This window comes from Acanthochromis polyacanthus, chromosome 6, assembly GCF_021347895.1.
Source record: "Acanthochromis polyacanthus isolate Apoly-LR-REF ecotype Palm Island chromosome 6, KAUST_Apoly_ChrSc, whole genome shotgun sequence".
Taxonomy (NCBI): Eukaryota; Metazoa; Chordata; class Actinopteri; family Pomacentridae; genus Acanthochromis; species Acanthochromis polyacanthus.
Window position 1 is genome coordinate 25,732,352 of NC_067118.1, and position 27,863 is coordinate 25,760,214.

The 27,863-nt window shown below is 42.2% G+C and overlaps 1 protein-coding gene across 1 annotated transcript in view; it reads left to right on the top strand.

Annotated features, from left to right (window-relative positions):
- Window positions 1-27,863, top strand: part of magi3a (membrane associated guanylate kinase, WW and PDZ domain containing 3a) — a 145,539-nt gene that overhangs the window by 99,849 nt on the left and 17,827 nt on the right. The window contains 6 exon segments of the mRNA XM_051949170.1: window positions 1,919-2,038; window positions 17,601-17,807; window positions 19,860-20,022; window positions 20,886-20,965; window positions 21,653-21,710; window positions 23,627-23,733. Coding sequence (XP_051805130.1) covers window positions 1,919-2,038; window positions 17,601-17,807; window positions 19,860-20,022; window positions 20,886-20,965; window positions 21,653-21,710; window positions 23,627-23,733 — 735 coding nt within the window.

Genomic DNA, 27,863 nt, shown 5'->3' on the forward strand with positions numbered 1-27,863 from the left:
TAAAAAGGAGACCCACATAATGAAAATTGCAACACTGTGTTGTTTTGCAGTAAAAATTGGCAGCAAAATTCCTCATGTCTTTTCTTCAGAGCTGCTTATCCCAGCACTCCTCCTCAGATGACGGCTAGATTTCTAGTTTTAACGCTCTTAGCAGTCTCCCTTTTCTTTCTATAACTGAGGTATAATCACACTCTCTCTCACAGCTGTCTGACTGTGTAGACTAAAGAGACGCTTTACTTGGAGAATTCACCCATGGAGGACTCCTCTGTGCATGCTGCATCCACAGCGTTTGCTGCAGTAACCTTATTGTTGTCTGAAATTCCATCATCTTTTGCAGTCGTGTTGCACCAACCTCGGTTGATGAAATCACATTTACAAAGGAGCACGATGGTGTTCTGTGAATTAAAACTGTGAGGGTGAGAAAACTGATCCGACTTGTCTCACAGTCTGCAGGTGAGGTAGCTGAATTAACAATAGAAAGCTAAATAACCACATTTCCATATTTCTTCTTCCAGAACAAGCTCATATATCTTCCTTTTGTGGTTTCACTGGCCTCCTCAGATCACTCTGTTTGACAGAATAAAAGATTGTCTTTGCAGCAGACTAAGCTGTTTCAGATGTGATGGCTCATACTGCAGTCAGGATGGATGTTGACACAGAAAGAAAATGAAGAATGGGGATAGGTTGCCTGCTAAACTCTGAGTTAAATCCCTCATGCCTGCAGTGCAGCCAGATAGCAGAGCAGTTTATCTGAGGTCCTTTAAAAAGCCTGATTACATCTAAGATGATGGTAAGCAGAGCTGGCATGTTAGGGAGCGTAAAATGATTTTCATAACAATATGTTTTCGGTCTTAAAGTTGAGAGCATCAGCAAGGCAGTTGCCGCAGATGCAGCAGATTACTGCTTAATGACTTTTAGCGTTGCAGGGACTGGAAATACTTTATAGGACTTCAGCTTGAAATGGCAATGTGTTTCAGAGAGGGTAGGGGAAGAAATTTAAAAAGAAGGGGAAAATGGGGGAAAGAAAACATTAAAACACTTGAACTGACCTTGACCATCACCACTGGCAGGAAGGAGGCAGCACACTGTCACACAGGTTTTTACTTCTCTGACCTTGGAGAGTTTAGCCTCAGTTTATGAACAAATCTTTCTCAATGTCGGAAACAAATGCGAAGGCTAAAATCTGTAATTTGGCGGAAAGGATTTTGGTGGCGACGATGCTGTGGGGACATTTAAGAATTTATGAGTTAATTCGAAGAGTTCCCAAATTCAGCCTTTTATTTATGGCAAGTAGCGAGATCCAAGAAAAGGTCTGGCTTAAACAAGCATTTTACTGTAGTAGCATTATGCTTACTTGCTTTTACAGCATTTTTATGTTTAATCATCATGTGCCGTTACATTGCCATGGGAACCGAGCTTTGTGTGGGATTTTAAGGTAAAAGTGCTTTGTGCTTACACAGCGAATTTAAAAGTATTTACTCTACAAACATGCAGAATGTCAATGGTGAACTTTCTCTCCTTCAGAATCTTTATTATTTATTGTGTTGATGTGTTATTTGCGTCTCTTAAAAATTAAAGTGCACAGTCAGAGTCAAAGCGTGCAATTAAAATCTTTGTTCTTTATCATCACATACACTTCCTCTGTGTTCTGACAGCTGTGCTGCTTTGTGGAGGATATTTTTTTTCTCCATTTCATATTTGAATAATGAATTCATCGCTCTGCAGTCCCAGCTGTGTTGACTATTCATGATGTAGACACAGATTCTCCCCTGAGTGCTGTATTTGGACTTGAATCACATCCCTGTGGGCATGTTGGATTCAGTGTCACTCCCAGCCTCTCCGCCCACCCTGGAAGGGAATGGTGCATTCCGCTTGCTCGGATGTTCCTACTGTCTCAAACTTTTGTCGTTGTTGGCAGGTACCACTCGGCAGCCCAGAGAGGGGGAAGTTCCTGGAGTGGATTACAATTTCATCAGCGTGGGGGAGTTCCGAGAGCTAGAAGAAAGCGGACTGCTGCTGGAGAGCGGCACCTATGACGGTATGTTCTCAAACACAACGCAATGTTCACCACACTGGAGAGCACTTGGATAGATGCAGTTTACTTTGACAGAGAAAAAACATGTTCAAAGTTGGAGCTGATGTGGATTACACCCTGAAAACTTGACTTTTCAGGACTGCACCTCAGTGCTTTTAGAGTGATAAAACACTGAGTTTAAATTTGTCTACAATGAAAGCAGGCATTGAAGGCTTCGTCATATTCTATTGTACTTTGTGATAAGAAATGCAAGATTTTATTCTCAAAAACCAATGCGCTGTTGGTTTTAGACTTATTCAAGTTGCTGTTTATTTGGTGAACCCCATTTGTTCCTGCTGTTTCCACTTAGTTTTATTGGCTGGATTTTCGGGCTTGCACTTGTAGTGAACCAGGCTCCCGGAGCTTGAGGTCTTTTTCTGTTCAAAGAAAATTCTTTCTCTCCACTTTCAACAATATCCTTTCTAATAGAAATGAATTCATTGGGTTTTCCATCCATAACTCTGTAGGCCGTTACCCTGAATTAACTTTAAGTGCACTATATAAATAATGGTGACTACTTGATTTTACTAGTGTGCTTCATATGATCTGAGACATTCTTGCCTTTAAGTTCTTGAACATTTTGTGCTAACCCTCACAACCAAAACAAGTGATCAAGAGGACATAAAGACTGACGGGTTGCTCAGTTTGTGGACAGCTTGTCCTGCCACCCTGCCTCATTACTGCCACTTGGAGATCCATGCTGCACTCAGATTCTAATGACAGACAGCAGATTATTCAACTTTTCCGTGTTCATTTACAGTGCATTTTCCCCCAAAATCATCAGAAAAATAACTGCCACAATTTGCTTAATGTTTAAAAAAGAAACATCTAAATGCAAAGAAGAGGATACAAATACAGGCCGTCTTTTGAAGCTTCTCTGCATTTTCTGATATATGAACAAAAATCCCACATTCACATGCAAGCTTGCATACGTGTTACCAACGTTACCAACTGACCTTCCATAAATAGGTCATACACTATACACACATTGCTTATGCAGAACGTAACCTCTAAATCAGTTCTTAAGCCACATATCTGCTGTCATAAAATCCTGTGGCTCATCTGTACACCAGAAACAAACCAAATCTGAGTTTACTTTAAATACCAGCTTTCACATAGTTCTGCTTAGAACAGTCGATTTAGTTGCACTTCGCATCAGCCTGATCTAAACCAAGTGACCAAACACACCGGAAATAATTTGAACTGCAGTAAACAGTTCAGATGTAAAAGCGCTAGAGCACAGCTAATATATCAGTTCGCCAATATTTTCACCAGATACTGAACTGTCACAGATGTATTGATTTCAGCATGTTTTGCCTGCTGATATAAAGACTTGCTTTTACAAAACACAATAAAGCAGTCCCTCCAGGATTTCGCGGGTGATTTTCGTGATTGTTGCGGCCGAAAATGCCTGAATTCGTGGTAGCTTTTCTAAAAAATTGCGATAAAAGTTTCGATGTTTTAAGCTTATTTGTTGTGATGAAATTGCGGGAGACAGTGACAATTGCTAAAAAGCTGCATTTTTTCCAGCTTGTAGAAAATGTTTCAACACTGTAATTGACAGTATTTATTCCGAAATTATTTTGCGTTCCAACTCATTTCCACAAAAGCTGGCACACCACAGTGGGAAATTAGCAGCAGCCAGATACTGGTTTAACATGAAGTGGCTGGTAGATTTGCGACACAAAACGCTAATTAACCACGCCTGATGTACGTCAGCGGGGTTACTGCATTCGCTTCGGTATGTGGCTGGCTGGCTGGGTAAGTATGTATGTATGTATGTATGTGGGTGGGTATGTCCGATCAGATATCTCTGTAAGTGCTGAATTCAGGATAATCAAACTTGGAACTGAAGATCAGTCTAAGGTCCTCTGCTCAGTTGTGGAGTTACAGGTCAGCAGATCAAGTAGGAAGGGATATACATAGGATGATCAAAATTGAAAGCTACATGTGTGACGGTAGGGGCTGCACAGTGGCAGCCAGTAGATGGCGTGGTTCTGCCATCTACTGAGGACTTGTCTAGTTTACTATTGAATGAATCATATTTGGACATATCTGTCAGTTGCTTAAAAAGTTAATTTCACATCCTGGCACACACGTGTTCACACACGCCCACGGCTTGTCACGTCAACTAACAAGAACAGCACTGAGAGAGCGCAGTCCTCCACCAAGACAGGTGTGTTCTGCATGTGTACATACCGAATCGCGTGACCTAAATATGTAGCGGGCGACGGGAATTGATGGGACTCAGAAATACCCCCACAATTTAATCAACTGTTCCTTGTATCATTTCCGATATGTCCACAGTGGTGGATTTGTTGTAGGATCACAATCATGTGATCGTCAGTGGGCCGCTGAGGTAGCATTTACCTGTTGCCATGGTTACCGTGCCGCTATCAGACGCCGTGCCGCTATGAATCCTTAAATCCGTGGATCCAAACTTAAAGCCGTATCACTGCCGAAGTCTAATCATTTGGTCCTTGTGTCATTTCTGACTGAGCCTGAAAATTGCATTCAAATCCCTGAGTTCGTTTTGAGTGATGTGGTAACAGAGGAAGGATTCACACACGCTGATCGTCACATAACTCCGCCATGTTCTTTGGTGAAATAATTAATCTAATTTACCTTCATTATTTCAGTGCTCTAACGGATCTGGATGCAACAGTTTACATCATGGTTATTTGACTGGTCTGTTGTCCGATCATTTCAGCCGTTCTAATATGTTTCGTGTTTTTTTCAAAGTGTGTCAATCGATGATTTTTTCTTTTTTGTATTCCACCACAATATTGCACGAGTGTAAAACAGTTTAGCTCCGCTTTGGTGAAGAACATCAGTGAATTAATTGTTTATCATGGTCTTCAGCAGTAATTTTTGTTGGTAAATGAGACATTAGTACCGCAAATGTCTGCATCTTCAAACCATAAACAAAGAAGTGAATTCGGTGACGTACGTGAATTAGGTTTGCGCTGGGGACTGCTATGATTGGTGGAGCTCACGGGAGGCGGGCCAAAATTGCGGGAAAGTTACGGTGATTGGACAAAATTGCAAGGTCGCGCAAAATTCGCAGAGATTGGTTGATTTCGCGTGAATTTGCGCGATCGCAACATCGCGAATTCCTGGAGGGACTGATAAAGAAAACGATGCACGGGATGATTTAGAAATCAGAGCAGTGCAGCAGAGCAACTCTATTGTTTGCAACACTCTCAGCACCGTCTGCAGCACATGCAGCAGAGCACGCACCACAGAAGATGGTGCAGAGTCAGACTAGTTTCTTAAGTGCAGTGCTCGAAATTAAACAATCACTGACTCCATCATTTTTATTTTTAACATTCACAATGCATACAGGAGTGTTGATCAAAACATTTTCAGACTTGCACGAAGCACATGCATGGACCGCGCGTGCAATATGTGTGAACAGTAACTATTATGAGTCCGCTATAAACAGCAGAACCTGTGTTTAACACATTTTTATACAACATGTTGCACCAGCTGCGATGTGAGGCTAATTTGGGAGGACTATAACACAAAAATTACTACTGTGACAAAGGAAGCTGAGTACTAAGATATAGCTACAGTTCATTGTCCCAGTCCATCCACGGTTATTAGTTCCCTTGTGAATTTGCTGAGCTGTGCGCTGTTAGGTCGTCAGGTGAAATCAACACATTGCCCGGGCCATCAAACTGTCACCGTAAATTTGAAGGAAGTGGAGGTAATATATCCCCAGATGGTTTTGTTGCCGGAAAGGACTTAACCCTAGTCACCTACACACAGTGTCGGAAATGTGTTGGCTATGTTAAAGCCCTCCAGTCAGCCCTCTGTCCCGCATCCAGCCCTGAGAGACCGGACCTTCAACCTCGAGCCTACGAACCAAACAGTCATCAGGATGAATAATGAATCTGCTCTGTTCTTCCTTTGCTTAATGTAACACAACCATATGTGTATTAGAGGCGCAGATCCAGAAACTCTGAGAAAGTTAATTATTAACGCCGGGCCCTTTGACTTCTGAGTCACCACAAATCAACTGCTCGATAAACTTTTCACACACACAGACCTGCAGGCAGACAGGCTCACATAGTAGAATGCAGGGAAAAGAGGGCGAAATATTTACCACATGGAGCCTGATTAACCGATGCTTAGTTAGTCATTGACTGCAGATTGGTCACTAGCTGCTACGGTGTGTTAACTGTAGATTGTACAATTAACTTTCAGGGCCAAATTCACACAGAAACACTAACATGTATTTTAATGGGAGAGTCTGTGCAGTGACATTCTCTGGTCAAAGATATACCATACACTAAATGTTGTATCCTACAGTTTTTTGTTGCAGCATTTTTATCACATAAAGCTTTTATTTTATTACATTATGGGTTTAGTATTCACTGTTTTACCGATTTATGGTGTTTTTATTGTTGGAATGCTGTCCTGCTGCGCAAAAAATTTTCTTGTTGTGGGACAAACTGAGGTGAGCTGAACTAAAAAAAAAAAGGCCCAGGGAGAACCGCACTCCATTCCAACCTACTTTTTAATTGCAGTCAGTCATTATTTATCTCCCTCGCTCCCATTCTTGTGACAAACCAACCTTCTTTAGTGCACATTACATTCTCTCAGTGTCAGGTTGAGGTCTTATCGTATATGTGGTTGACTGAATGGAAACATCGACCTGGGTGGCCATGGTCACCGCTGTGAGTAAATCTTCAGACCTGTGAACAACGGAGGCTTGATGCAGCCGTGGTTAATCTGCAACCAAGAGGGACATGCACTCCCACTTCACTGCCGACAATGAGCATCTCACAGACCGGTTGTCATATCGTTAAACAATAATAAGAAGTTATTTCAAAAGGCCGATTTTCTCAAAATACTTAACCAAGCAAAAAGAGGGGGAAATTGTGTGTGTTTATGAGATCACTCCTCGGCATCAGTCCATTAGATTTTCAGTCGTCTTGCTCTCTGCAATCCAAGGAAGTCTTAGCAGAGACGTTGACTCAGCTGTCAGTGACGTGGAAGTTTAAACCACACGAAAACACAAATTGGTTTGCCAATTTTTGTTTCTGAGAATGACGAAAGTGTCAGAGGGTGAGTAACAGTCAAGTTGAAGCTCTCAAGAATTTTGATTTGCGTGTGTGCAAGAAGTATGTGCATGTGTGCGAATTAGGGCATATCCAATTTTGTACCCCTCGCTGTGGAAAGCCAGTGGTATGAATCATTCATGGTGGAGACAGGGAGCTGAAATGAACAAGGAAAGCAGGTGTTGCAACCAGAAGTCAGCAACAGTAGGTCTGGTACTGTAGTTGATTTCATTGGAAAACGCAACATTTGTTTGGTATGAATTCGAGGCGCCACAGAATCTCATACTGGGGGTTATGATGAGATTCGGAGGTATGGTGGTTTATGTAGATCTGGACCTGTACACATCCTCATCCATGGCCGCATCTGACCAAACTGCGGTGGAAAACAAATCCTCGACAACACGTTTGAGGTTTAAGGTAGAATCATGCATGTCGTGGAGATATAAAATGGAACACCAAGGATGATGGAAGAAAGATTGAGAAGAAGAAGAAAAGACATGATCTGCAGAAGAGACAGCAATAGGCTGCTTTTATTTCAGCTGCCAGTTATGGTCTGTAGTTGTAGACCCACCAGGGGACAGCTTGACAGCGTCTGAAAATGATGAAACCACCTTTTGTTTGTGCAATACAAAATTCATTCCCCTTGACAATCATAGACTTCACTTGAAAAGAAATGACCACTTGCAGCCCTGGTGTTTTGCTCGGCTGCATTGCCTACAACCATTTTATAATAGGGTCTTTTTTGGTATTATAGGCTTTGTGAAGTTCCGAGGTAAAGCTGCATAGCTGTGGATTAGATAAAGACAGGGCAGCAGGCCAGAAGTCACACAGGAGGGAGGGTGCAAAGGTGCTGCGCTGGCAACAGCTGCCCACTCCTAGGAACTGGCAAAACAGAAGCTTGAAAGATTAAGAAGTACCTCCGCTCTAAGGGCTGCACCGCTGATAGCATAGGACTTGGATTAGCGCTGTTATTGCACTCGGTCAGAGAACAAAAAAGAAAAAAGCCAAAACAGAAAGTGGAAGGACAAAAGATGGAGGAGTAAAAAGAGGGGATTAGGACGGACGAAAGCAGCTCAGCAAGGAAAATATAAAAATGGAGATAAACTTAGGAAGCGTGTGCAATTTATTTTTCGATGTCACAACACAGACTAAGGAAATGACCATAAACTAGGAAGAAAGCTAATTTATGAGCGGCAGGTCAGCGGTGGATTGATGGGTTGTGCACTGCAACACTCGCACAAGGACAGAGAGCAGAGGAATGCAGGGTTGACGAGGCTGGCTTGTGAAGTGCGGGCGTCCATGCCAAGCAGAGCCCGAGCCCTGTGCCAAGGCTGGAGCACAAGATGGGCCTGAAGCACCCGGGGCACTGGCAGGCTGTGATGAGGCCCAGGCAAACTGGGCTCTACCCAAGAGAGTGGGAGCCCTTCCTTCCTGATTAATGACGATCTGTGATGGTGGCTGGCAGGTTCAAAGGCAGAGGCGTGTACGCAGTGAAGATGGGGATTGGAAAAGCATGGGGGGGAGATGGTGAGAGATTAACCAGTTGAAACCCTTAAGAGGTTTCCCCAAACTTCCACAACATAAGGCATGCCTCCAGTCTCATTTTGAAAACATTTCCTTAAGACCATTTGCTAGCAGCTGTCATTGCTAAGTGACAATGACTTGAATGAAATGAATTTTTGGCCAGTAGTGTTAAGAGTCGACTCATTATCTGCATGGATAAATATCGTCCATTATTCAGCATTTTTGCAATTAATAAATGAATTTAAATTGTGCTGCTTACTCTAGAAACAGCCTCCTCTGTCTATCTGTTGTCAGCACTCTGTGATCTGGAGCCATGTCCTGCCTACGGTGCTATCTGATTGGTTATATGTTACGAGTAATAATTTATCAATACCGATGGATAAATGTTGAAAAGTTCCCCTTTAACTCTCTGAATCACAGATCCTATCAGTGTGTTTGAAAGGCATGTTGTCTTTAAGAAAATAACACCATTACTCCAAACCAGAAACTGTAAAAGGAGAAAGAATTATCAGATTGTTTTTATCAACTTTCCCAAGGTTTTTGATTGTATTATTTCTGACGTGTTGTTCCAGCAAATAACTCCAAATGTGAGGCATCTGACCTTGAAACTGTAACATTTTGTCAAAATCATTTGATTTTACATGTGTCATTTAAAAGAAAGACACACTGTGAATAACCAAAAATTCCTCAGTACAACAGAGAAGCATTTACTGACTCGGTTGCAACTGAAAGTCATATAACAGAGCATTTAGGGACTTTTTGGCTGAACTGCACTGAACTGCAGACTGTTTACACAGAGCAGAGACTAATCTGGAAACAAATAAAATGTAAGTACTATATATTATCTATATTACATCGGGTCACACCTGTCAGCACTTGGGTACAGATTGATTCCATGTTTTCAATTTTTGTATGATGTATGTCCTTATAACTATTTTATTTTTGCATAGAAGATATACTGAGTTGTTTTGTGCTTCTAGTCATGGTTGTGCTGTTTCCATAGAGGAACATGACTTTTTGTTGCTGTGAAAAATAAATTAACAGTGAAAAGAAATATTACAGGAGTTAAAAAAAATGCCTAAAAATGAAGTTCAGAAGGTTGATTAAACATATGTACGGCATAATAATTGACATTTCAACGGTGTTTTGTTACAGATTTTGACCCCAAGAGTTTCATTTTTAGTGCAAATGTATATTTGCTGCAAAAATCTGTTATCCGTCTCCCTAGTCGCTAATATTTGTATTGATATCGGCCTTCAAAAAACACATGTTGCTCAACCTCTTTCTGGTCTCACACGTTAAAATGAAGGATACAGCGGTTTGGAGAGGCTGAGTCTCACTGCAAATCTAACTCTGGTCACAGTTGTCCTCACATTTTATTCAGATTCTCACAAGTCCAAGATGAGATATGCTGGCAGCTGCTGAATAAAACAGATGGCACGACATCTACACACACACACACACACACATACACAGATATACTGTATATACACATTCTTTCCCACCAATAAACACATCAGACCCTGGTAGTGCATATTTCTGCTCGGGGTCCCTCTGGGCACCGCAGCCTTCTAACGGGAGACAAGTTTCTGACATGAAACTACTTCTTACTGGCAGCAAACACAGCGTTGAATGTGTAGCATGAGTGAATGACTGTGTAATTCACTGACAGTGCCAGGCAAGTGTTAGCCCAGACTGCTAAAATGAAAATGGTTTTGCTTCACACTGCCCACCCACCAGTCACCACCCACCCACCAAGAGCTTTAATGTAATAACACTATGCTGAAATGATCGTCTCTCTCGGCTCACTGTCTCCGCTGCTTCTACCTCGAACAAAACTGGTATTTGTCAATTTGCCACCGCGTAACAAACGGGAAGCAAGACTGGAATTACATAAGCTGCCCATGACCAATTATTTGCAATATTTTTTATCTACTGTCCTTGTCTGTGTTTGAGACAAACATTGACTCTAATGAGTTCAACTGCAACCAAACTGAGATGTATATGAACCTCATTAGCAGTTTTTATCCTTGTAGTTAGTCCTCATCTTGTACACTTGAGTGTTGTATATGGTTGATATACTCATGTAGTTGAAATGCAAGTGAGTGGGCGACCTGCAGCAAATTGTGGAATCCTGAGGTCAGGAATGCGATCCAACATCATTAGGGCAGAGCTGGTGGGAAGAACTAGTCCTTCGTAGATACTACAGTAATTCTTAGTGCATTTTCTCTACATTTATGTTAGAACACAACCTGTGTTGTGCCCGTATCAACAGGTGTTTGTTATTGTCACGTACGCCTGGTCATGGGGAGCTGTTAGCATGAGGGCTCCCAGGTGTTCTTTTGTTTCGTGAACTGAACGGTTCATTCACATTTTTGCAGTAATGAAGGTGTAAGATTTGAGGTCACTCTTTGGTCACACTGATATCATTAAGGTTGCCAAAAGGTGACCAGATTCTTTTCATACCAGGATGGATTTACCAGTATTTGTCGCGGCATCTCCTGCAGGTTTTTATCTTGATGATTAGATATTCGTTAACGTGAAAAAACATGTCAGGTTTGTGGACAGGTAAGATCAATGGACATATATTGAAATGAAACCATGTGAGCAGTTTAAACAACTCAGTTTTCTGGGCATTTTTCGCTGCAGTTATATTTTTACTCAATGTAGGCTCATTTTTCACTGCAATGTATAGGCCTGCACCTCTATGGAAACAGCACAAACCTGGATGGAAACAGAGAGAACTCAAATGTTTTTCACTTTTTTTGTGTAGAATGACAGTTATGTAAAAAAAATGGAAGTTGAATGTCTTTGTTTTATAATTTTTCTCCTGTAACCAATATGTCCAACCTTTTCCAAGTGCCCACAGGTGTTGCAAACAGTGAAGGAAAAATGGACTCTGCATGCTGTTAATATTACTGACATTTATATTTTTATCCCCATACTTTTCTCCCATCTTTTATGTGCATACACAGCCTAAAATTTAGCAAAAAAGCTGCAGAATTTATGTCATGTGACTATTGGTCACAGCTCAGTCAGTCATGGCTTCTCGGTTGAACAGAGGTGCTCTGAATTTTTTGTTTTTTAAAGAATCCCATTAGTACAAATGGTTTGTTTTTGGTGATTTTTTTAAAATGTATAAAATATTCATTTTAATGTCACTTAAGCTGGAAGAAAAAAGTAGTAATGGAGAGAAAGTAGACCATTGCATAAATTGGAAAAAATCAAGAAATGTACATCAAAATGCTTCTTAGGTACTTTAGTTGTTGTCCACCTCTGCAACAGTTTTGAGGTGAGGTACAGAGATCAGGCACAACTCTTACAGATTCTATGCTCAGGCCACACTGGAGTTCCACCTTAAAAACACTAACTGTGAGCCACAGACTGGGAACCTTTGTTGAACATCTCTCCCTTCTTTCTTTTCCTGTCATCTCTGTCTGCTACCTAATAGACGAAGCATGAAAAGCCCCGAAAATGATTTTAAAAACCGGCTGTAGTCTTAAATCACAGCCTGTGGAACTAAAGCATATAATGTTAACTCACTGGACTTCGTGATGTGTAGACTCAGAGTCAGATGAATCGACGATGACATTTTTAGACTTCATAAATTAATCTTCTGTTAATTCATCACCACATTTCTGCTCAAATGTGACAGTAAATGCAGGATCTGTAGTCTATTTTTGTTCCATATAATTCTCTGATTGCGCTTGTTGCATGTTCAATATTGCTCAGTCTCTTATTCTGTAGTTATTTTTCCACTTATGTATTTATTATTTATCTATTAGAATCTCAAATGTCCACCTGTTTGATGTTGCCCGTTGCTGTCACCCATGTTTTTAATATTTAAATCTAATTGTTATTGCTTGTCTTTGATATGATAAAACATCCTATATGCAGTTGTCACATCAAAAAGAAAGACGAGAGACTTTTTTGTCACAGTAGAATATTAATAGGATTACGAAGTTCAGTAGAACTGTGGATAATTACTAAACAATATATTACAATACGATTATGCTTTGCATTCAGTAAAATAATACTGACACTAGATGCCTGGGGGATTCATATAAATACTAAATTAGACAGTGTTTTGTTGCGATAACTTACAGTAATACGAAATGAGGTGCCACTTGAGATTGAGACAAAGCTTGTCAATGAACTTGGCTGAAAACCTGACTCCTCAAAAGGACGTCACTTTGAGTTCTTTAGGTACAGCTACAAGCACACAGCCTTTTACTGCTTGTATGCTTTTGCATCTGTGCTTGATGGAGTTACAGGCTCTCAACAAAGGCTGCTCATTCACATTGTGGCTCATTAGTGCTGTATAATTACAGCACTCACTGCCATTCCTCACTCGGGCCACTCTCTCCCAGCCTCCTGCTAATGGGTACTTCCAGGACTGTGTGCACCTTTCTGTGAGCTTCAGGAACTGTGGAGTGAAAAGAGAAAATTACTTCTAATTTAACTCCCTCAGTTTACATTCTTCTGTTAACGTACCTATGAATTACAAACCTAGTAACGTGTTTAATTGTTTTAATATTACTATGTCATGAATTCAATTAAGTGCAATCATCTTTCATCAATTATCATGCATTGTTTACCATGCCTCTCAGGTAAAACGTGGTTTTTAGCTGCTATGTTAACTGTTTATTCAGTATGTCTCAACTGTAGTTGATAGGTAAAAGTTTGGATAAGTTCTTACAATTGTTTCTTGTGTGCCGATTTTGTAATTTTGTATTCAACCCTCTGATCACCAAAACACTGCGGCAGGTTTGACAGTCATGTTGCAATTTTTTAAAAGATCGCCAAAATTACACCATTTATTAAGCCAGAAACTGTGAAAACAGAAACATCTGTCAGATTTTCAGTTTTCCAGCACGTCATTTGTGATGTGCTGTTTTCCATCTGTATACTTGTGATTTCACTGAGATCGCTTTATTCTGCATGTCTCATTCAAAAATTCACCGGAAAAAAAATGTTTGTTCTGATTGGATTCTGCAAAAAACAAAGAAATCAGCGCCCTCTGTGCATATGAGAAGCCATTATCGACCCAACCATGACCAACATTAAAGGAACCTTTAGGGACTGAAAGAGTTTTTTAGGGAAAGGGCGGCCGAACTCGGCTGAACTGCAGGATGTGTGTAGACAGAGCAGACAGGAGATAAACATGGAAACAAATACAAACAAATACTACACTTTTCAAGTACTGGTAACACTTTTTGACATTTTGGAAAATGTTGTACATGTTGATTGCAGTTTACTTAAGATATTTTGGAAAATACATTAAAGAATTTTCTTTTTCTCTCTCTTTCTCTTTTGATTTTGGTAGTATGACAAAAGGAAGACAATTCTGAGTTCGCTCTACTGCTAGTCATGGTTGTGCTGTTTCCACAGAGGTGCAGGACTTTATTATTGTGAAAAATGAGGAGTAACAGGAGCAAAATAACACCTACAGTAAAAAAACTGCTAGAAGTTTCGAGAGCTTAATGTACATTAGTCTGTACCCCGACATGTTTGTCTTACTTTAAATCTTCGATAGGTTTTTACATACTTATATGATTTAAATGGGAGAAATTCAAATCATCTTCACCTTGCGCTGTAATTCCATTTCCTCAAAGTTTCTGTCAGTAGGAAACGGCAGGTTCTGTTGTTTCTCCCTCTCCTTCTCAGCAGACTCTTTTTTTGTCACAGTATCCGTCTACTCCCCGACGTGCCGGTTAGCTGTTACCATACAATGTTCAGCTACTCAGACACAGCTCAGCCTCAACCACACCGCATTCCCACACACCCACACTGGAGGACTGTGGTTTACCGGTGGCAGACAACAGCCAGCGAATCAATATTTGTACCACACCTTCCCAACTATTTTTTCTTACCTCTTGTGCTTTTAAGTTTTCAGTTTGTATTTTGTTTGATTCCTCTGCACGGAGGGAGAAGGTGGTGAGTGGTAAAGTGGGTCACCCCTTTCCTTTAGTTGAGAAAAGACAACGGCTCGCTCTGTGGAGTACGACAGTTTCCTGCCTTAGGCACCGGCATGACAGCAAAGGCAAGCTGATGGACTTAAAGGGGTAATCGAGTGCCTGAAAACCTACCTTGGCATAAATGCTGTAGTCACAGTTCCCAGGGAATGAAGCACTAAATATGACAGTCCAGGATTTTCGCTTTGGTGGCTTTGGTCTGTTCTTCCTGCAGGATGACTCATAGTACTCTGAGAGTTAATAGTAAAAACAGACATAAAAACATGTTTTTAAATACAGCCGAAATGTTGAAGTGAGACACTACAGGCAAGAACATGGTCTTTTCGTGCACTTGTCAATTTTGGCATTTTGGGATCTTTTGCCTTCATTGCTTGTTTTTTCTTCAGGCTAGTTGAAAGTAAACATCCAAAAAACATATTTTGCTGGCTTTCACTCATTACTGGTGAGTTTTAGAATTGATTTTAAGATCTCCCTGCTTGTATGATCAGGTCCCAGCATACATCTGTGATCTAACTCTCAATGAGCCTATGAGGTCCTGCAGCAGGATTCTACTAACAGTCCCAAAGTCTCCATTTGTCACTGAAGAAGCCTTTGTTGCTTAGTGACCTCAGCTGAGGATCTCTCTGCCTGCAGATCTCAGCCAGGCAAGCTCACTTCTAACCTGGCAATAGCCAGATTAATAATTGTATAGTACTCCACAATATCAATCTGGGACCGCTCCATGTAAATCCGTTCGGAGGAAAGAGGCACGGATTGGACAATGCAACAGTATGTCCCACCTCTGACAGGTTTGTTTTTAGCCAATCGCGGGATCTTCACAACGAGCGGAGCCAATTGGTAGATTAAACTCTTACCAAAACCCGTTGGTAAAAAAGCACAAACATCTTTACCATCCAGAAATGCGCAAAGCGCCTCTCGTTGTTCTTCCTTCAAAGAAGCGATACGAGATTCGGCTAAAACTGACTTAATAGCAGCATCTACACGATCGTTGTCCTCCGTTGCCATGTTTGTTTTGATCTACTGGCGCTTGGTGTCGTCAAGAGTGCTGTCGTCTTCACACCCGGATATCCCGCCCCACACACGAATACTGCTGCGTGATTGGCCCGTGCCAACTTGGCTCTGTCCGAACAGTGAAAGCGGGAGCGGTACAAGATGCTTTCTTGAGAGATTTGTGAACTCACAAATATCGCGAGAAATCAACTTGCTGGCAAGGTTAGCTCACTTCTGCATCTCCTTTTAACACTCGCTTGACTTAGACTGTTGTTGTAGCTATATTTTTTGATGTTGTTATATTTAATTTTCATTTGCAATATCTGCTTTTATTGCATGTCAGTTTGTTTTTGAAAAGTGCTCTATAAATAAAGGTATTATTGTTTTTGAAGTTTCTTAAAATGTGTGCATATTTAATGAGATAATAGCTCATTTTTAGTATAATTAAATGTAACACTTCAGAAGACTTAATTTAAAAATATATATACAATACCAAAAATAATTAATATAAGTAATCGACTAAAGAAGCCTCATGATGATATCTAGGGGTTCAAGTTTTTACTCATAAACGGTGGTTTCCAATAAAAGTGTATGGAAATTTACAACACATGTTTAAAGGATGTTTTCTCAACATTTCTGAGCCAGAAATCTCAACTTCAGTGATGCTTGCGTACATCAAACTTTCCAGTTTTATTTCTGTCTATATTCTGAAGTTTATACTGAGGAGTGCATTCATGTATCAGTCCGATTTGATTTATTTCTAAAAAACAGGGTGAAATTGATTTTCTTCTGGCAGTTGACAGCTTTTGTCTGATTTATACAGTGCTAAAACAGACATCCAAAATCCCCTCCCTGACAACCGTTGACACTAATATGTCAAACAAAAAGAAATAAAACTTTTGAAGCTGGTTTTTTTTTTTCAGTTTATCTGTTTTATGTCCTGGAAATTACTGCAAATGAAAGCATTGTTTGATATGTAATACATCTTAAAATGTAAAAAATGTGCCTTATTCATCTGTAGTGTCTTTCCTTAAAAGGAACATGTGAACACATAAATGAGACATGAACTAAAAAATGAACACTTTTCTGCCTCCTGGGAGCTTTCTACCAGATGAGAAACCAGAAAAGGGTTTGCTGGGCCTGATCAAGCACATGGAGCTGTGAGTCAGTGTAGTGACAGATATAGTGACATCCAGTGGAAAGTGGCAAAGACTAAATTGTACTCTCCCTTTACCAGGAATTTCTTCCAAAATCTAAAGGTTGTGGCAGCAAAAGCTTGGCCTCCCTTTGTTCCAACCAGTGCAGCCTTGCCAGATATGATTTGCAGTGAACAACCAGACTCCCCTGTGCCTTTAAAGAAAACATCTATAGTTCAACTTATATGGTTTCCTCTGGACCTGGTGTCAGCTAAATGGCTTTGTTTGTAGCTGCCTCTCCCCATTCAATGAACTGCACTGCAAAGCCAAAAACCAACCTGCAATTCTTTCCAAATGTATTTCATATTTTTGGTTGTGTCTCTTGTGGTGTTCTTTGACTCACCAAAAACATAACTTAAAAATAATGACTGTAAATCAGACATATTTCTGTATGAAGTTAGAAGCAATAGAAAGTCCTGATCTCGGTCCCTCATTCAGCCGTGTCTTTGTCAGGTACCGTGGTTAGTTTTGCACCATGCTGCTAACTACAGAGGCAGAGAGAGTCTTCTTCTTGAAGGGGGCGGGGACAGCAGCAAATCAGCTGCATTTTAAGCTACAGACACTAAAGCAACCCATTTAGAAAAGGGTTAAATGAATGACCTTTTTAGTATCTTTCCTGCAAATTGAAAGATATTTTCTGGGGACATGTGAGACTGTCATTAATTTGCTAAAAAAAAAAAAAAGGAAGCACAATATGGGCTCTTTAAATAAAAAAAAATGTGTGTATAATATCATATGATATAATATTAATTGTCTCCACTTCTCAACTTTCCAGGTAACTACTATGGGACCCCTAAGCCCCCTGCAGAGCCCAGCCCTGTACAACCAGACTTGGTGGACCAGGTTTTGTTTGATGAGGAATTTGACACCGAGGTCCAGCGAAAACGCACAACCTCAGTCAGTAAGATGGACAGAAAGGACAGCGCTGCACCAGAGGAGGAAGAGGAAGATGAGAGGCCTCCAATGGTCAACGGTCTGGCCGGTGAGTGACAATACTTTCTTTTTCCTCACTGCTTCTACAACGCTTACAACATTTTGTGTTCCTGCTGTGCTGCTTACAGCTTTTTTCCAGAGCAGTTTTTGTTTGCTTGATTTCTCTTGTTGTTTTTTTCCCCAACACTTCATTACATTATTCTCAGAATGCAAAACAGCAGGACCTTTTTTTCTTGCTTGTTATCGTTCTTCTTCCCAAACACACCTTCTCAGGATTAGCTGTTCTGCATGCAAGGTCAGCACTAAATCACAGCCCTGCAAAGTCAAGATGTAGCCAGACTGTGTGTGAGATCAATAGAAAGCAATCCCTTGGTTAGAAAGACAGACTTTGTCCTTGTTCGTTTCCCACACAAGAATGTCCTCGCATGGCTCACGGCGCAAACATCTAATGGTGAAAGCTGCTCATGCTGAAAATAGGTAGACAACCTCAAAGTGTGGTCTCATTAGAAAAGACAACACAATTAATATGGTACATAATGAGAATCGATATGAAATAATTTCACTGGACAATGTCATTCACCTATCGAAAACCAGCCAGCTGAACAAAGGGGCAGCAACTGGCTCCTTCATCTGTCCTGTCCTTTGTTGTGGCTTCAATGACAGGCCTCTGACCAGCCCCAAATGCACCCTGGATTTGCGATTGTTGAGGATAGCTGGCAAAAACCTCACAGTTTAATAGACCATTATGAGCCAAAATTCAATTTCAATCAGGTTGAACTTGAGGAAAGTTACTTGACTGACAGCTGCAAGACATTTTGAATGAGAATCATGAATGAAAATGTCAATGGCATGAACTCGTCTGGAAGATAAACATGTTAATTCAAATCCCTAAAAATGTGTTTGCACATACTGTTTTAACCACAGAACAGAAGGAAGCCTTCTTTGTTGTCTGAAACTATAAGCAAGAGAGAAGAATTTAGTTGTTTGTATTTTATTTAAACAAAAAAAGAAAAGACCAGTGAGTGCGTCGAATGAATTTCACATCCAAAAGCAAGAAAGAGACACATTGTCGGTCGCATTATCTCTGGATGGCAGTGTGGAGCCCTGCCAGGAAGAAACACTTTTTGTGGACAGATGTCTCTAATTCTAGAGCTCATTAGTTGTGTCATCCCAAATGCAGTTTATTATAGTTTTGTGCTGATGGTTTGGGGAGGTGAGAATATCCGTCGAAAGGCCTCGCGGCCAGAAATTCTTCTCACACCTCAACTGTAGTTTAATAATGGTTGGGCCTTATTGTCAACATCTTTGTGTCTTTTGTGTCAGTTTGTAAAGCCTACATGCCCACGTTTCCAAGAGTCCAGGTTAGGATTTTCTACATGGGATAAAAGCTGCTATAACCTCGAGCAATTGTGCATGTGCAGCCATTTATTCTGACTATAGGACCTCTCCATGGTTCCACAATGAAAAAAGGCCCCAGTTTCAACACAAAAGCCTCTTGACTTCTTCCAGTCAACAGCTGTCTCTTTCTGTCCCTGCCATTTAATTAGCCCAACAGAGTGAGCATTCAACTCAGTGTTGAAGCTAGGTCATGCAGCGTCCGATGAAAACCTGCAGATAAGAGCGTCATGCAGACAAGCGCGCACACACAAATCAAGATTAGGCAAATACACACACACACCCACACAAGCAGCAGCGTGATGCTAATAGAGTTATGATGTGGCGCTCCCGGCAGGGTTGGAGCATTGGTCAGCTCTGCCCTTGCCTGGGAGGCAGTTCCCAGTGCATCGCTGCTGACATGCAAATCCTATGGCAATTGCTGCGCTCCAGTCCTTCTTTCTGTGTACTCTCTCGCTCTCTCCCTAACCCCTTTCTCTCCTGCGGATGTAACCGTCCACCCAGTGTACAGAGGAAGAGCGGCTCGAGCAGCAGCAGCAGCAGCAGCAGCAGCAGGGAGAAATGCAAGGAGCCCAGAGGAGCTCCAATGGCGCCACAATCTCACCTCCTATCTCCTTCTCCTTCTATCATCTCCCGTACCCCTACTCGCAACCCATTCCTATTTCTGTCTCCATGCCCGTTTCCCTGTCTCCATGCCGGGCCACAGAGCACAAGGACAAAGCAGAGTGGAGGAAGACGGTGCCCAGCTACAACCAATCAGCCGGGGCCATGGACCTACGTGTATGGAACACACAGGATGAAAGTCAGGAGCCCCTGCCTAAAAACTGGGAAATGGCCTACACAGAAACCGGCATGGTCTATTTCATAGAGTAAGTAGCCTTTCTGCTGCTACTTGCCTGCCTTGTTTTAGTCCTATTACACTCCCATTACATCAGCATTGTGCTAATCCCGGTTCCTGTACTCCCAGTTTCTCCTCCGTCCCTTTTTCCACCATGACAAGCCAAGTGTGTTGAGAGATTTGGCAATGGCTCTTTTCTGCTCCCCATCCAGCGCATTCCTCTGTACTGTATCAAGCCAGGGGTTGGACGTGGGAGCTGTCTGTAGGCTCTGCAATGGCAGTTGTGTTCTCCTCAATTAAGATTTTCCTTTTATTTCCCCTGTGTTTGATGTCGGGGTTTGTTGGCCGGTGCTAAAAGCAGCAGGCCCGCATTGTTTACCTGGCCCGTTAGTGTGGCAAGCAGTCAATGCTGAGCTGCTGAGAGAGCCAGGTTCGGCTGCTTGCTGCTAAATCAATAGCTCATTCTGCCAGTGAGAGAAACAACAAGCTAAATGGAGCTCACCACCCCTGACCCGCTCTCTCAGTTCTGCTCTGAATGATCTCTGCAACTGCTCAGTGTTTTCCTCCCTCTTCTCTCTGTCCAACTCTCTCTCCTTCTATCCCTCTCTCTCTCTCTCCTCCTTGTAACAAAGGCTCCCGTGGGTTTTTTAAAAAATTTTGCTAATATTTTAAAAGCTGCTTTAATAAGTCATTTGATCCCAAAAGATTCGTTGTTAGCCACAATCTGGTTTTCGAGGAGCTGTGTTTGTTTGCTAGGGATAGTACAATACCTCCTGGGTGAAGTGGCTCCCGAGAGCTCCCCACTACTAATTGCCGAACTGTCACAGTATCGTAAATGTTTGTAATAAAATTTATACTGTGCCTAAAGCCCTGTCTGTTCTCTTTGTATTGCAGTCACAACAGTAAGACCACCACTTGGCTGGACCCCCGTCTCGCAAAGAAAGCCAAGCCTCCCGAGAAATGCGAGGAGGGAGGTGAGACGATATCTGCAGATAGCTCTGTGGTGGTAACGCTGGCACTTCCAGCCCCTCAGCTCCACTCAAACTCCCCTCTGTACCCGCACTTTTCCTCAACTCCCTGCTGCATGGAGCAGTGTGTGCATGAGCTGCGTACCCTGCCTCTCTGAAGGGGGCACTGGCTAACAGACTGGGATTGAACACATGAGCGGCCCTAGTCACAGTCATGCCGGTGACACAGTGCGAACCTCCAGTCTCCAGTCTGCCCCTCTCCTACTAATGGATTCGTGGACACATGCAGGGAGCTCATCAGTGCAGCACCTCTCAAAAGGCAATTTTCTATGGCCCCTCTTGCGTAAAGATCTCCTCTGCGCTGCATGTGTTTGTCACACAGCAGCAGAAGCGCAAGCGGTTGCACACTTACACACAACTGGAATGAAAGGCTGTTATTTCCCTGGGAGGCTTTATAACAACTCCGTGCATTGCCTCCTTCCCTCCAATTCCTTCACCGTAGCATGTAGCAAATCCTGAACACACCTTGACAAATAAAAGAAGGCCTCCTGTTCTGTGGGTGTAGCTAAGCATGCTGTGAAGCTGCCAGTCAAAGCGCCACACCTCGTTGCGTGTGTCCAATTGTCCATGTTGTGCCTCAGCAGTACGTTAAGTGATTTGCGTCTGTCTTTTCCCTGCCGGTTCTCCCCTCAGAGTTGCCCTATGGCTGGGAGAAGATTGAGGACCCACAGTACGGAACCTACTACGTCGAGTGAGTAAACTTTTTCCTGTGCCTGGAGATACCCAGCGGGCTACAGCCGTGAAATGTTCTAGATGAAGTGGCGAACCGCATGCTCACATTCGGTGTCTTTGTTTCTTTGCTGAAGTATAAAGCTCTACTCGGGGTTTCTGTCTTTATCCGTCTTGATCCTCTGAAGATGTGTCTGCATGTTTGATTTCACCAAAATACTCTTCTTACACTGAGTTGTGTGTTTTAATGTTCGCATTGTCTGCAGCTTTAAAGCCACATCACTGAATTTCAAAAGTGGAGAAGCATTAAAAGTTTTGCTGTTCAATCTCAGGGGACGTGTACCCCATGTGACAGTGCTATATTATGCTGTTGTCCAAACAGTAGTTTCCCACAGTCCTAGAGACAGCAATTATGGGAGCAGCAGCAATGCGAGTGGGTTACAGCACTGTGTGTGTGTGTGCGAATGTGAAAAAGAAAATACAGTGAAGAGAGCAGACAATGAAGGTTTAGGGGTCCCTCAGAGGGAAACAAGGGCGAGATTCCATTCTGATCAAGAGCGTAAACAAGAGCACAATGTTTCATTTTAGTCCCATTACTGTGGACAAAGAGGAAGAGACCTGCAGGCAGGGGGGAAATCAGTGCCCCTGTTTATGCAAGAGGGTCATTGAGAGGCTGCCTCTCTTCTGTCTCTGTCTTTTTGTCTGGCAAATTTTGTTGTGAATGAAGGACCAAATGCAACAACGTGACACAAAGTCCCATTATTTCTTGAAAACACGAGGTGCAAAAGAGCAAAAGAGGAAATGAAAGAGTGGAAATGAAAGAAAGGAGAATGTTTATCTCTTCAGACTTAATGGAGAGGGTATCTGTGTGCATGAGTCATACTCAGTGAGAGTGCAGAGTGCTTTTTGTTGAATGTGCGCACACACACACACACACACACACACACACACACACACACACACACACACACACACACACACACACACACACACACACATACCATCAGTGGCTCAGCATGTGGCTGATTCACTGTGCAGCATCAATGCATTTTGTCTTCCCAAGGTGCTGTCATGACCGGGATTTACAAGCGTTAAAGCTCATTATGCAGATGAGCTACCTCTCTCCATTACCATCTAACCATGGAGGGGCATTTCTCTGGGTAGCAGGAAATGTTTGAGCACACAGGTGTGACTGCGAGACATTAATTGTTTTTAGATTGAGTTTGGTGCGAAGTCCCCAAAGTGTAGTTGTTGGTACTGGGTCAATAAGGCAGTTTATTTTCGGAAAAGTTAGAAAAAAAAAGAGCCATGTAATAATAAAAGGGTACACGTCTTCATTTTTGTCATTTTTCTGGGATTATGATGTACTGAGCAGATGTTTATCCCATCAGGTCAATGTGCACCATCTCATCAAAGACTGCTACTGATTCTTTCTATCCAAATTCTGTGTAAATTCATGCGACATGTCAATACTTTATTTTTTTCAGTGTCTGAGGTTTAGACCTGCTCTCAATCCACTTAAAAATGTAGCACCTCTGGCAGCGGCTGGTTTGGGTTTGTGGTTCACGTACTGCATTAGAACAGCTCACATGCTATTAGACATGCTGTCTGTCCAGCACAGGTTGTGTCACATACAGGCCTCATAGGCAAATCACAGGTTTGCATGACAGACAAAGAACAGTATCAGCACTGTGGACCTGCTCTCTTCAGTGGGGCCAAATGGCAAAACCACTAATGAATAAAAAAAAGCAGAAACATTAGCTGGCAGCTCAAATCAACTGACACCGAGAACTCATGAACAAAAATAGTTAAATGTGTGTTGAACCAACAGGAATGCAAGCATGAAAATATATTTGCAATACTCTTTCAAGCTTTCTGTGACACTCTGTTTTGCTGTTCACGGTTCTTGGTCACCAGATATTGTCTCCTCTTGTGCAGCCACATCAACCAGAAGACCCAGTTTGAGAATCCAGTACTGGAAGCTAAGAGAAAGCTGAGTGTGGACACACCCATTGCAGCTCCGCCGCCAGCAGCCACACCCTCAGGTAACTTTACGTACAAGCAGGAAGCAGCAGACGTATTCATCACACTGGTTAAGAGAGAATCAGCAATGGAGTGAGATCAACGCTGTCATGTTCTGTGAATGTTATATGAACAAGTAGCAATAGGGAGCAGGGAAAGGGAGAGGGGAGAGCTTTCAGGTCAGGAATGTTAGCGCATTTTGAGAAAAATCCAATACTTTTGAGATATGAATCTGTTTTAAGAAAGGTGAGAATTAAATACTGAGATCATAGAGACATTTTACAGTTGCAAACTTTTAACCTGTTCTGCAATATTCACATTTCAGGTCATGGTTTAGTCTGAGGGACTGGAGGCTTTTCTCCAGCTGGTCAGCAGGGATTTACACAATAGTGAGAATAAAGATCTAAACTGAAATTTAATTCAGTCGAGAGAGAGAGGGAGAGAGAGCACAAAGTAACACATGATTAATGCATGTTCTCATTCTCTGACACTTGTCTGAGATGCTTCTCAAAGAGAAAATTTCCAGCTTATGTTTTAATGTTATTCTTAGAGAAGTATCTACTGATTTTTAAGCCATGCTGACAGCGTGGCTCTTGGGATGGTAATGCTGAACGGTTGGCTGGTTTACCTCTTTGGCCAAGGTTGGAATCTCAGAAACTATTTGAAAGATTGATAGGAAAATTGGTACAGACATCCGAGGTTCTCAGAGGAGGAACCCTGCTGATTTTAGTGAAACTTGGAGTTCTACTGTGGAGTTGACAGTTGCTTTGAGTTAAGCGTCTCAACAGCTATTGAACATTGCAATGAAATTTTTTAAAGTCCATCATGTCCTCTTTTGGATAAATTAGAATAACTTTTATGAAGCCTTTGTATTCACATCATCAGATTAATATCTAAATCCCCCTTAAATTTAGGTTTATAATCAAAAACCTGCAAAACTAATGGCACTACAATCAGCCTGATCTGCCCTGACCAGCCAAAACATTAAGACCATCGGCCTAATACCATATAGGTTTCCCTGTGCTGCCAGAACAGTTCTGACCTGTCAGGCCACGTACACATGATCTCTGGGGGTGTTCTGTATTTTCTGTCAACAGGATGTTGGTAGTGAATCCTGTCAGTTGCAGTTTGGGGTCCCTGTGGAACCAGCTTGTTTCTGTGCATCCTCTGGATGCTCAATCAGATTAAAATCTGGATAATTTGGAGGCGGCATCAGTGCCTCTGGCTCTTTCATGTTCCTCAAGCTGTTCCTGAGCAGTTTTTAAAAAGCGCCAGGGTAGATTGTTCTTCTGGGGCCACTGCTTTGTGGGAGTACTGTTGCTGTTGGTCCGCAGCGCTGTTGAGGCGGATTTAAGACAAAGGAGATCTTAGACCAGGGATTTCATGAGACAGCTGGAGAGGGACAAGTGTATCCAAAATTTTCAAAGAATCCGTTTATTACATATTTGCCTGGTGAAGGTCTAGCACCGAAACATCACTAATTAATGTATTATTGCACATTAGGCAGTGTGTGGGGGTCTGTTGGAAACAAATGCACAGCTTCGTATGGCTGTCCACAGTTAGTCTTGTTAGTTTTTTGCTGCTGTTATGTGACTCAGAATGCGTAAGTACTCGTAGTGTTCTAGAATTAATTAGCCGTCTTGCATAAAAATCAATAAAGGATCAACGTTTTATTACACGTAATGTTTTCAAAAATATATACAATTTTCCATGGCACTGAGTGAATAGTCGGCCCATCAAAAATTGACACTAGTGTCTGTGTTCCTTCAAAAGATGCAGCGCAGATGGCTGCTTTATTAAGATGCGGGTTCCGGCTTCTACTTCTCACTTTTTGTTCAGTGAATAAAAAAAACTAACTATATAACAACACATTAGATGTGTTATCCAAATACCGGAGCACTTTTTTAGTATCTCCTTCATGCCGAGATGTCTGTCTAGAAGATGTTCTAACAGTTGACAGGCTGCTGATAAACAGCCCATAGCCTCTGAAGCAACGATATTCAATTTGAATAATGGAACAGCGCTTCGCTGGGCGGCAGAATTCATTTTGACAAGTAGATATGAAAGAGGGAGGACTCTGAGGCCTCTTTGAAAATGCTTTTGCCCCAGTCATTCACCGCAGTTGAAAGATCTCTTTAGAACAGAGGAAGGGAGTGAGAGAAGAGAGACAGAGAAGGAGAAAGAGGTGACTGCGGTTGAAAGTGACTTATGATCATAAATTGCATTTCTACTGGGTCATCTGTTCATCATTTACCACCTGTGGTGGGTGCTGCTGCTTGACTGCTCTAATCGCCCTCTTCTCAGGAAATGTAAAGGTCTGAGGAGCGGATGCGCCATGTTGTTGTAGGATAAGGAAGAATTATTATACTCTGCCATGTGTGCACACACATAGCATGACTACATTAGTATTCAAACTAGGCTCTGTATTTCAGACACCCCATGGACAGAACTGTCTGCCGCACTCTGTTGCGTCCGGACCCCACCTCCCACAGCTGAGCCTCTCTGCAGTCTGTGGATGATACTGCCTCTGTGTACCGCTGCCTCCAGCTTCGACTGTCTCTCTTGAGCTCACTCTGCACCTTCCCACCCTTGTTAATGAGAATTAATCGCTAGTGGTCTTGTGCAAGTGTGTGGACGTGCGTGAGGTGGCTTCTAAATGCTGTTTTGACAAGGCTGGCTAGCCTGACCTCCCAGACAATGCCGCAGAGCACAGGAGCAAAGCACAGCGCTATGCTCAACCATAATTACAGCGCTGACAATCCTGTCAGACATTTCATATAATCACTTCACCCCTGAGAAAACAGACTGTCCCTTTGTGGCCCACAGCTTAATTAAGACCATGTAAACATGGCTTTAGTGTCTAGCCCCCTCCCCATTCCACTGGCCACGCTCTCTCTCTTCTCTTCTGTCAATGTTACTTTCATGATGATCATATGAGAGGCAGTGCTGACAGTCTCTTGACATATTCTGTGAGCATGGAATGTCTTTAACCGACTGAGGGGGCTGAATTCTATTAAACAACATATTTATAACACGTGGTGCATGCCTGAACCATTCGTGAGAATTGTTGTTTTTTGCACCTGCTTGCACATCCTTGCACATTAATTTACATTCTTGCAAACACCTCTTGCTCCAATGCAGGAATATCATGTTAATGATACTTGCCGTAATCTTTTTTTTTTTTTCCTACAGAGCGGTCACATTCATCTGCCAATTGCAATGCAATTATGCAAATCACAATCCCATGACACATTGAGAGTAGTGTTGGAGGCTGGGGAAGGGGGGGCTTCTATCTGTACTCTCCCTAATGAGATTGATGTCCCACCATCTATCAGTGTGGGAGCTGCCAGAGAAGAAGCCCAGCATGCAGGGAAACGGCACATAACTCACCGTCTCATAGGCGAACACCACAGGGAAGGGCGAGCGAGGATTTAGTTAGAATTTCCCGCTTTCTGTCAAGGCTAACTCTATTTCCCTCTGTCTCTTTCTGGCTCATCACTCTTATCTTGCTCTCTCTCTCTCACACACACACACACACACACACACACACACACACACACACACACACACACACACACACACACACACACACACACACACACACACGATCTAATATAATTCCCTTCCTGTCTTCTATAAAGTTGCCCCATTTACACTTCCTGCAGGCACCACAAAGGAAATTTGCAATGAAAAGTTTACCTGGAAAATGTCAGGTGCATTTCAGGATGGATTTATCACTGCTGTGAAAGGAATCGTCTGTTTACGTTGAGATTGGGGCAAAAAATAGACATTTTTCAATAACTGGGCGTTTATTGGTTTTGCAAACACAGAGCCAGTGTGTGTGTGTGTGTGTGTGTGTGTGTGTGTGTGTGTGTGTGTGTGTGTGTGTGTGTGTGTGTGTGTGTGTGTGTGTGTGTGTGTGTGATTTGTTTGAGTTTGCACTTAAATTGCGGGTTCTTGGCGTGTTCATGTAATTACTAGCAGTGAGTGATGTGCTGTCAGACACGCTGTCACTGTGCGAATGTCGCTTATGATGGAGACAGATGGCAATTTATGAGCAAGCTTTTCAGTTTCTCTTCATATCCCAGGCTCATTTTCACATACAGGAACATGTCATTGTGCCACATGTAAGTAATCTTGTAAACCTGTGAGC